Source organism: Dryas octopetala, chromosome 6, assembly GCF_963921425.1.
Source record: "Dryas octopetala chromosome 6, drDryOcto1.1, whole genome shotgun sequence".
Classification (NCBI taxonomy): Eukaryota; Viridiplantae; Streptophyta; class Magnoliopsida; order Rosales; family Rosaceae; genus Dryas; species Dryas octopetala.
The window spans coordinates 13793898-13804955 of NC_141371.1; the positions used below are offsets into that span (position 1 = coordinate 13793898).

Below are 11058 nucleotides of genomic sequence, written 5' to 3' on the forward strand. Positions count from 1 at the left end.
CCACTATCTGGCAATACAACCAGTGTCACTATGCAATATTAGACTATCAAAAAATTCATTGAAATGATATTTATTGATACACCTCTTTTTTTGTTACAATAACATGTCAAAAATTAATAAATCAACATAAAATACGGAATTCAAGTTTATGGAGTTACATTCACTCAAGTTTAACATTAAAAATTATATGTAGTGTAACAGTTGCAACTGTGGTTACTGTTTGGTAGTAGCAATCGCTCAAGTAAAAAAAAAAAACAAAAAAAAGCATGTTGAGCACTCAACACGGTAGAATTAATGCCTCAACGTTATAAGGTGGGATTTTTTATTATTTGTAAACAAAAGTGGACCATTTTAACATTTCAAACATTAGGTGAGTTGATTTAACATCGGAGAATGTAGAGTGAACCTAATTATCATTTATTTAAAAGAAAAAGAAGGTATCTCTTGGTAAATTTTCATCCTAGAGAAAATGGTAGGAATAAAGTTTTTTCTTAAATTACATCATTTTAGAGTTTAAGGGTTAAACGTTTTGGGCTGTGGGTTTAGTATTAAAAATTTATATTGAAAAGATAATTACATGGAAGTCTAAAACAAAGGATCCATTCTATCTAGTCTCTGTACAATTTTCAATGACCAAGAAATAAAAAAATAAAAACGGGGGAGAATACATAGAGGGGTGCTAATACTAACTAAGATTAAGTGCATTTCTCACCATGAATTTGGTAATTGGGTAGGTCTCTAGTAGTAGTAGTGTTCAATTACTCAAATGAATTAATTATTCTAGTGTTGTAGACAAATAGTATGCCACCTAGATCTTTCTTCCAACAGAAGACACAAGCGCACACACGCAGTGGAAGGTGAGAAGTCATTTTCTCAAAAATGTTATTCTCTTCTGAATTTTGATTATTTATAGAGAAACCAGTTTTTTAATAGCAATTAAGTGCATCACCTTCTGCATTTTAATTAGGGATTAGGGTTGGAAGGTGAGAAGTCATTTTCTAAAAAATGTTATTCTCTTCTGAATTTTGATTATTTATAGAGAAACCAGTTTTTTAACAGCAATTAAGTGCATCACCTTCTGCATTTTAATAAACAAAATATTTAGATGATCACCATGATGACGGCTGTTTGTATATATACATGTCATGAACATCTCACTTTCTAACCAAAATTAAACCTCGACAGAGCCCCAACAAACATCATCAGATCATTATGTTAGCTTTATCTCCTCCTCTGTTTTCAAACATTGGATGGCCCATAGAGGACCATTCCATAAGTAATGACTACAAAATGATGAACTACTTCTACAGGGACACTACTTCTCAAACTTCAGAATCATTTCTTCACATTCCTCCATCTCAGCAACAAGTGGAGTTTGATCGTTCCACACCATCCACAGCTATCAGCAGCGGCGAGTACCCTGTTTCTACAATGGCTAAGAAGCTTAACCACAATGCTAGTGAGCGTGATCGTCGCAAGAAGATCAACGGCTTGTATTCATCGCTCCGCGCACTGCTTCCTGCAGATCAATCGGTACGAAAAAGATCAATTCATTCTAGCTAAGTTCATAGTAGTTTGGTTATGTTCCAGATTGTTAATATGGAACAAGAATCTACCCGATCAATGATTCAGATTAACAATTTAACAACGTAACATGTGAGATGTCTATCTTGCAAGTTACGTTGCCACATTATAAATTTGGACCACACAATCAAATTAGAATCTACGTAATGCTCCAAATTTTCAGTCTGGCAACAGAACATGTTTAATTATTTTGTAGTATACATAAACCTCATTAATATCAATCCCTCATAAGAAAGTACTGCTAAAAATCCTACTCACCATTTTGAAATTCTGCAACATTTTACAGAAAAAATTAAGCATCCCGGCGACAGTTTCACGTGTGCTGAAATACATTCCGGAGCTGCAAGAGCAAGTGGAGGGACTGCTTCGAAAAAGGGATGGGCTTTTATCAAGACTGTCTACTCAAGGAGATGCAGTGCATGAGGAAAAGCAAATCAAAAGCAAAACTCGGAGCTCATTATCTGCTGTTTCAACTTGTCGTCTTAGTGATAAGGAAGTTGCAATTCAAATATCAACGTATAAGAATAAGACCCACAAGAATATGTTGTCTGAGATCTTGCTGAATTTGGAGGAGGATGGGCTTCAATTACTAAATTGTTCTTCCTTTGAGTCCTCTGGAGGGAGGGTCTTCTACAATTTACATTTTCAGGTACTTGTACTGCTGTTTAATTAGATCTAATTAGTGGAAATAGGACATTGTTTTGGTGATCTTGTGCATATGTTCAACGGAACGTCGTTTTGGGGTTAAAGGAGGTTTATCTTTTTGAATTTAATATTAATATGGAAAAAATTATAAAATGAAAGTTTAAAACGACATAGTTTTAGATATAAGCACAATATCAATATCATGAACATACTGGAACATCAATACTCTTATTAATTTTTCACTATGTACAATATATAATCAATACATTCTGATATGTTTTTTTTTTCTATATGTTTTATGGATTATACAGGTAGACAGAACTTACACATTGGAATGTGAAAATTTAAGCGAGAAGCTCATGTCTTTCTATGAATGAAAAAAGGCAAAAGTACTTTTTTTATTTGGTTGAGTGGGGGCTGAAGGCCAACAACAAGAAGCATACAAAACCGCCAAAAGACAACCCAATAGCATCATCAATAATAACCTGCTCACAGTTCCTAGGAGGCCTATCAAAAACAAGATGGCCCTAATCTACTGAGTGCCAAAGGTGAGCAATCCCATCAGCAGCTCTATTTCTCTCCCTGAAAATATGAGAGATCTCACTGGCCCAATTCTGGCTAAGCAGCTCCTCACAGGCAGCAAGAAGAGTGGGCAGAGAGTGAAGACTCACGACCATCCTAATTTATCAACAAGACAGCAGAAGATTAGTACTACCCATTTTGATTGAAGTGTAGCAAGCACTAATGCAGAAGATTAGTCTAAATTACACCATGGGAATATGTGTCAGTCTCATGTCAATTAGATAATGCCCATGTAAACTAGTTGGACCAACCTTAATTGTGACATGACCTGTCACTTGGAACCATATTGACAGCTCAGTGTTTTTCTTGCGTGCGCAATGACAAGAGTGCTACTTAGTTTATTATTGTAATAGTTATATTAGCCTAGGTTTATCTTTTACTTTGTGTTATGGTATTAGAGCATATTGTCTAACGACAAGAACTCTCTCATCTTCTCTTTCCCATAGCCTAAACACAAAGCCTAGCCCTTTCGACCCAAAAAAAACCCTAGCCTTCAAGGACATTGCTCGCACTACATCCCCACAAAGTACTTAAATTCCATGATAGTGAACCTAAAATCAAATGGTTTGTTTTCTATAACACAATCTCACCTTGTTTTCGCCTTAACCCCATGAAATAGCACCAATGTAATGGTCTAGAGGAGCTGTCCACACTACAAGAAAAGTGAGCAATAATCACTAATTTCATGGACTATATTTCAGTAGGTGGCAATTGCTCAAAAATATGGTCAACAAATACTGTTCTTGCATTGACTGCTTAAGTCACTCCCATTTTCGTTTGTTAATACTAACTAATTTGGGCGGTGGGGGCTTATTGGGTTACTAAATATCACATGCAACCATTAACACATATGTGAGATGGCTAAACTATTATGAGAGGGTTGCTTATGCAGTTGCGCTTAAGAAAAAAATTAGTTTAACTCTATCCCCACTTCTCCAAACCAACCAGCTTCAAAAAGTGTTTGGTACAGCAACACTCAAGTGATGCTGAGGCACACTCTCCAAAGAGAATTGGATATGCCACCCGAAACACCTCATTTTCAAATTGGTTGCTTCACATATTTTATGCCCAACAATTCAGAGGGATCAAAGAAGCATGAGAAGGAGATGGGCAACCCACTGTTGCAGTTCGATTTCCACCCATTCGGCACTTGAGGTTTTCAATTAGTTGCTCTATATTCTCTATTTTATTGTTGTTTTGGTTACCAATTCACAGAATAAGTTTGATTAGTGAGGAATTTCTCAAAGTTTTTCCTCTTATTTTTTGAAATAGGGTTTTGAAATGTGGAGAGGGAATGGAGAGCTCTGAAGCGTTCTCCCAAATCCCGCCAACAACAACAACAACCACATGGATCACCATCACCACCACCACAATCCTCCTACTCTCAACCAATTCATTCATCCCTTGAAACACCCAGCACCCTTTTTTCTCTCTGTTTCTGTCACTCTCTCACTCCCTCTTTGCCTGATTCATCCTCTTGGTCATTATCAATTTCTGAGGTAAACCCTGACTCCCAATTTCTAAGGTAAACCATAACTCCCAATTTCTGAGGTAAGTGATTTCTTGAATTCCACATTTTGTCTTTAATTTTAGGAAACCTAACTCCCAATTTCTCTAACTTCTCTCTCTACATCTCAGATCGAAGGAAAAATTATAATCTTTCTCAGGTACCCTCTGACCCATTTTCGTTCTTTCTTCATTTTTTTTATTTAATTGTTTTTACTTAATTAGAAATCTTCTAGGGTTTGTTTATGCTTTTGCATGTGGTCTTAAATAGCTGTGAATGAATTCCTTAATACTATATTTTGAGAAGCCCATGGCAGGGTATCTGAATCTCCCAGTTTCCAGGACCAGGTCCACAATAATTTTGCTAGGAATAATATATCATTTTCAACATCAACTAGGACTATACATATAAGTAGAATCTAAAGTAAAGCTCCCCACTTTTTGGGTATTTCGTTCCTCCCAACCTATTTTTGAGACCATAATTTGTTTGATATTGATAATATATGGTAGAAGCTGAACATAGTTTTGCAAATTTATCTTTTTAAAACCCATCTATAGATCCCCGCAGAGCACCAGTAGCATCAAAATGCAAAACGCCCTAAATTTGCAGGGAATATCAAGTATATATGATTTTCTTTTCCTAGAAGTTTCATATGCAACCTCCAAATAAAAGAAAAAAAAGTACAATCAGACTTTTCTTATTTTGATGTACTCCTAGTGTCAAAAGTTATGTGCATATTGCACCCAAATGGAATTTTCCCCTCTCCTCCCTCTTGTTAATGCATTAAAGGAGAAAATTGTACTGGTAAGATTGAAATGGAATTCATATTAACAAGAACACTAAGGCTTCAAAACCCAAGAAGGACTAAAATTAAGTATCGTCATCGGTATGTGCAATTTCATCCTTACTAAATGGGCTATATGGTGTTTAATCAACAGGTTGGGTCAAGATAGAGGGTGCAGGTTCAGCTCTCATAAAGGCAAGCCTAAAGACAGAGATAAGAAATATAAGTAAGGTGATTTACTTGTACAGTATTTGTTCATTGCTGGTATAAATTAGAGTCTTATCCTTGTTTTGTATCTTTGTTCTTTGTTTTTAATAGACATATGAAGATTAATCATGGCAAGGTTAAATGTTTTATGTAAAATGTATATAATTCATATGTATTGCTTAGAAAGTAATTTTTTGGGTGTTATTGGTGTTTAATTATTTTAGTTTTTGACATTCTCTCTGTATATGATAATTTTGTTGTATGCATGTTAGGGTAAATTTTTTTTTTGTTGTCAATTTTCATTAACAAAATGTTATGATGTGCTAGTTGTCTTTGTTGATATCTGGAGCTTTTATCATATTTCATTTTTCCCTTATTGCTCAGATTTTCATTGGTGGAATTTCAAAGGCTCTTTCATCGAAAATGGTAATATGGTATGATGTTTATGATGCATTTATTTCTCTTTACTTACAAAAATTGCATCTCCTCTTTTAATTTTTTTTCCCCTATGTTCATCAACCTCTTTACTGCTTAGGCCTTTTATGCTGCTTTTCTAGCTTATGGAGATCGTTAGTGTCTTTGGATGTTTAAAGGCAATACCACTTTGAGGCCGATCAATGAGGAACTTGATGAATCATGTGTTTTGTGGAGGTAACGAAGCACATGTTACAACTCTTGTTAGTTTTGGTTTGTCGTAAATTCTCTAGAATGGGTCCCCTGTATATGATTGGAAAAATAGTAATGACCTTTTGTGCAATAGAAGTGTTCACTGTTTTTATGGTAGTTGACATTATGCCTATGGTTTAGAAATGATCTTTTGTATAGGGGGAATGTGGGGGGATGTATGATGTAATCTAGATGGGCAGGGCGATAGCTTTATGATCTTTATGAGAGGCTGCGTGCCATGCATCATGAGGAAATCATGCACCTCCAAAGGCAACATGCTCAGATGGACTTCCACTTCAATGGTAGGGTGTCAAGTGCACTTGACAGCTACCTTAGAGGACAGGTTGGCGCCACCAGCAGCAATACTCCACCTTGTCCATCTCAGATGCTTGGATCAGGTGCTCCTAATAGCAGTCCTTATGTCTTTGGGCCATTCACACCAAATGCTACTTTAAGGATCCAATCCCATGTCACTCCAATGTCTCAAAGCAGTACTCTGGATGGCGTGGGGCAGAAGCCAATTGATGTTGAGAGGAGGGCAGCGTCTGACAATGGAGAAGAGAGGGAAGCTAATCCATGAGCCAGCTGATATGATCATAGTAAGAAAGCTATTTCTAGTATTTTGATTGGTATTTTAGTTCAGTGAACATAGTCCCCTTGAGGTGAATTGAGTGAACTTGCTGCTTTATATTTAGGTGATGGTCTTGATATATAACATCAAGTTTGGTTAAAGGTGATGTGTTCACTGTTTTGATCTGTCTACTTGGTTCCGTTTGGACCTTTTGTTTAGGGGAATGATTTTTAATATGTGATGTAATGGAGATGGCAGGCTGATAGGTCTAGTATGTTTTGGTCAACAAGTTTGGAACACTTGAGTATTTTATGGTATGTAATGGTTGACTTACAATATATAAATATGCAATTGGCTACAATTTGGTTATCTGGTACAATTGGTTCCATTTTAATTTCCAATTTTGTTTGTAAACTTTCTTGTGTGTCATGTGTTCTTAGTATATATCCATTGCAAAAGGCAGCTTTTATGCAACTATAAAATGAGAGTGAGGCTTGCAAATATTAGTAGCTAGATCCATTGCAAAATGCAGTTCCTAAGCCACTTCAGTAATGAACTGTGCAACTACTTCAGAAACCATTCTCTAAGGTGACTTGATTCAGCCACTAACGCTTCCACAAAACAGTAATGGTTTAATTCATTTAGCATTGGACTGCCACATTAGTTGGCTTGCTAGCTGTCTGCATCAATGTCAGGTTTGATGAAGTTAGCCAACCATACTATTTTTGGGGGTGCTGAAGACCAATAGCCACCCAATTCTGTACAACCATCAGCATTTTAGTGAGGTGAGTGTTGCCCATATTTGTTGTAGTGCCAAAAACTCATGAGCGCAAGGATGGCACTGAAGCATACCACATGTATCTCTCAATCTTCATCATCATATTTGCATGTAATCCTTGTATGCCTGAAAGAAGTTAAAAGGATAAAAAGCAGCAGCCCAGGTAGCTTTACCTGCCTCTATTGCTTCACATGCTTGGTTTCCCCTCTAAAATTAAATTAGGTGACACTTTTTATCTGGGGGGAGAGAGGTTTTGAAATTGGAAATTCTTCAACATTGTCAAGAAAAATACACTAAACCAAGTAGACACCTTTTTTTTTTTTTTTTTTTTTCAAACAATTCTTTTAACAAAATTTTTTTACAAACAGAAAGGAAAAAGAACACCCAGCGCCACACCCACCCAGTAAACCCCTCCCTTACTCACCAGAACCCCTGGAAACTTTCCCTCTTCTCTCTCTTTCTTCTTCCCTCTCTTGCCCTCTTTTTCCCACAAAAGCTTGACAATTGCAAAGTATGTTCCTACCCTTTTCTTTTGATCTCCCAGTAGAAATAAAGTCCTTAAGACCTGATTTCGGACAAAAAGATGGAAAGCAGGTTGAAATATAAGTAATGCGATGGAATCAGCAAGGGGGAGAATATCTGGAAGAGAGAACAATAGAGTGCCTGAGCTGATAATAGAAACTACTACAAAATCCCAAATGCACATCATAAAAATAATCGGAATGATAAGTTTAGAAGCTGTAATTGCATAGTCAGAAATCAAAAGGCCAACTTCCAAAATTAATAAAACTAATTAGTGGCATCAATCTGTCTCCTAACAAATAAAATTTTGTTTTTACCTTCTAAAATGATCAGGAATGTCATCATATTCATAACAAAGATATTAATGAAAATGAAAACAAAACAAGCTGGTGGGGGTGGGGGTGTGTTGAAACAGAGGAATAGAAGACAGAAGCTTCCAGGAAGACACAAACTGATTAATCAGTTTCTCATTAAATGATTACAGAGGCAATAAGCCTTTAAATTCGATCTCACAGCCAACTATGTAACAAGTTACATTCAGTCAAGAAGAGTGACGACAAGGCAGACCAGACTATGCATTACCCTTTGCTCATTCTCTTTTTCTTGACTGAAGCAAGTTCACAATACAAATTTCACCAAAGAGAAAACCGGAAATTAAGACAACATTGAAAATACTTGAGAAGGCATTTTGAACTGAACCAACAAACTAACCCATTTGATGTATTTCATATGGTACTCCACTTAATATGGCTAAGGAGCATTTAAATAACATTTTAATCTTTAATTAAATAAGCATGGCATTTACTGCACCACCCCCACCACAATCAACCAACCTGCAACAATTACCATACCAACAAACTTTCACACCCAGCTCTAAAGACCAGAAGAATCTACATGATAAAAGACAAAAATTTCACATGATGGATATATAATAGATAACATATATAAGACATCCATCGTTGAAAAATGTGCAGAAGTTCCAAAGTTCAATGTGATATTAAGAACCATCTGCTTCAACTTTCTATTTCCGAAAATGCATATTAATGTCATACTGATTTTTTTATCAATGACAAAAGAGCAGGATCTACTTTATGTTTAGACAATAGATCAATTATCAATTCCACCGTTGATGCATCCGCAGAGAAACCCCTCTCCACCATTTCTTGAATAAGTCTCACCCCCCTTAATGGCTTAATGTCTCATCATTGTTAAGAAACCCTCGGATAATTGTGTTATAGGTGCAATCCTCTGGAGGACAACCTTTCTCTTCCATTCCTCTAAGCAACTTTTCTGCTTCGTTTATTGAGCCTCCAGTACAAAGTCCATTAATCATTATCGTATATGTCCTCACATTAGGTTGAAGCCCTTTTGATGATAAACTGTTAAAAAAGTCCCTTGCAGATTCAATTTTTCCAACTATGCACAAACCTTCAATTAGAATATTGTGAATCACAATATCCATATCAAACTTCTTGCCTTCCATCTCTTTAAACAATTCTATTGCCATAGAAAGTTGTTGGTTTTTACAAAGGCCATCCAGTAAAACAGCATAAGTTCGAACATTTGGAAGTTGGCCATAAGCTTGCATCTTAGAGAGCAAGTTTTGAGCATCTTGTAATCTCCCCACTTTGCAAAAGCCATCAATAAGAGTGTTATAAGTAATGGTATTTGGAACCACTCCCTTACTAGACATTTCTTCAAAAAGCATCATGGCGTCTTCGATCTTTTTATGCTTGCAATATCTGTTTATCAATATGTTATAACTATGAGCATGAACAATGTCACCCTTGCTAAGCATTAGATCAAAAACTCTTTTTGCTTCCTTCAATTCTCCTCGCAAGCAGTAACCATCCATAAGCGAACTGTACGTAACCATATCAGGTTCAATATCTCTTTGAATCATCATTTCCACCACACTTTCTGCTTCCACAGCTTTCCCCTCCTTACAAAGTGCATCTACTAAGACACTGAAGGTGTGTACATTTGGAAAGATTTTTTTACTCACCATTTCCTTCAACAATCTCGTAGCTTCTTCCCACTCGCCTAATTTGCAAACTCCATCAATCAAAGAGGTATACGTAATGACGTCAGGAACAATACCCCTACTAATCATTTCTGTAAAGAGGTTCAATGCATCAGCAACTAGCGTGTCTTTACAAAGACTGCCAATGATCGTGCTATAGGAAACTACGTTAGGTTTACAACCTTCTTGTTCCATCTTCCTAAGCAATTGAATAGCCGCACCATTGTTACGCATCTTACAAAAAGCGTTTATTAATGTATTATATGTAACCACATTGGGCTTACAACCTCCCTCCACCATATTTCTGTACAGTCCTGCTGCCTCAGCAACTCTACCCGCAAGAAGAAAGCCCTTGATTAGAGTGGTGAAGGTCGTGACATCTGGTTCAAAGCCAAATTTGAAGAATTTTCCCAAGACAGATAAGCTATAGCCCATTTGTTTCAAATGACAAAAACAATTGATGACAATAGTAAGAGTATAAATATCAGGTGCAATTCCCAACAGACACATTTGTTTATACAAAGAGATGACTGCCGAATAATGTTTCAATTTGGCAAGTTGACCCATAATTTGATTGAAACGGACAACCGAAGGCAGAGGACGCATTTGAAGCATGGTATTGAACAAATTGAAAGCATCGTGGAGATTAGTGGGTTTGGGTTGGGGGTTTGTAGATTTTGTTGGGTTTGAGGATTGAGAATGAAACAAGGCAAAGTAATTGTTGAAGAAAACAAGATGAGTAGAGTGGTGAAGACAAGGCAAAGGAATACCTCTGTGTCTGTTGCAATAAGAAGAAGCACTTCTCCACATCGTCGTCTTCAGCCTCTCGGATCCCACGATCAGCTCAAGTGGTTTTGGTCCTTTTGGAATGTGTGTTGGTAGAAGCAAGTTAAGCAACTGGTTGAGGAGTGCATGAACTAATGGATCTCGGTTTGGACTAGTGGGTGGGCTTGCAGGTGGACTAGTGGGTGGGCCTGCAAGCCCAATTAAAAAAATAATAATAAAATACCATCCTGCAATTTCTTGTTTTTTGGCCATTACCATCCTGTTATTTCTATCATCTCTTTTAAATGTCGATTTGTTTTTTATTTTTTATTTCCATCTAATACAGTAATACTGTTGTTGTGTATTTTTTTTGGCGGGGGAAATACTGTTTTTGTGTTTAATTTGGATTTAATACTCACTTTTT

At 36.5% G+C, this 11058-nt stretch overlaps 1 protein-coding gene, 1 long non-coding RNA gene and 1 pseudogene across 10 annotated transcripts; 2 read left to right on the forward strand and 1 right to left on the reverse strand.

The window, feature by feature from the left end:
- Positions 1 to 1132: 1132 nt before the first annotated feature.
- On the forward strand, positions 1133 to 3174 carry LOC147282605 (transcription factor ORG2-like). Its single transcript, XM_086248455.1, has 3 exons — positions 1133 to 1533; positions 1871 to 2233; positions 2541 to 3174. Exons 1-3 carry the CDS (start codon positions 1213 to 1215, stop codon positions 2604 to 2606), a joined length of 750 nt encoding a protein of 249 aa, XP_086104581.1. The 5' UTR covers positions 1133 to 1212; the 3' UTR covers positions 2607 to 3174.
- A 584-nt stretch (positions 3175 to 3758) lies between these two features.
- LOC147282606 (uncharacterized) lies at positions 3759 to 6907 on the forward strand. Of its 9 annotated transcripts, none has more exons than XR_015122938.1 (5): positions 3759 to 3966; positions 4084 to 4478; positions 5257 to 5333; positions 5694 to 5743; positions 5845 to 6907. It is a non-coding gene; the product is annotated as an uncharacterized LOC147282606 (long non-coding RNA). The 9 variants fall into 9 exon arrangements; XR_015122940.1 differs by having other exon boundaries at positions 5257 to 5328; positions 5694 to 5960; positions 6176 to 6907; XR_015122936.1 differs by having other exon boundaries at positions 5257 to 5328.
- Positions 6908 to 8822: 1915 nt separating this feature from the next.
- On the reverse strand, positions 8823 to 10707 carry LOC147282607 (uncharacterized; annotated as a pseudogene).
- Positions 10708 to 11058: the final 351 nt, after the last annotated feature.

What these genes read in the sequence shown, in the direction of transcription:
- LOC147282605 (XM_086248455.1), top strand. Translation starts at nt 1,213, where the DNA reads ATGTTAGCTTTATCTCCTCCTCTGTTTTCAAACATTGGATGGCCCATA. An exon ending in TGCTTCCTGCAGATCAATCG is followed by an intron (nt 1,534 to 1,870) that starts GTACGAAAAAGA and finishes AACATTTTACAG; the next exon opens with AAAAAATTAAGCATCCCGGC. An exon ending in TCTACAATTTACATTTTCAG is followed by an intron (nt 2,234 to 2,540) that starts GTACTTGTACTG and finishes TGGATTATACAG; the next exon opens with GTAGACAGAACTTACACATT.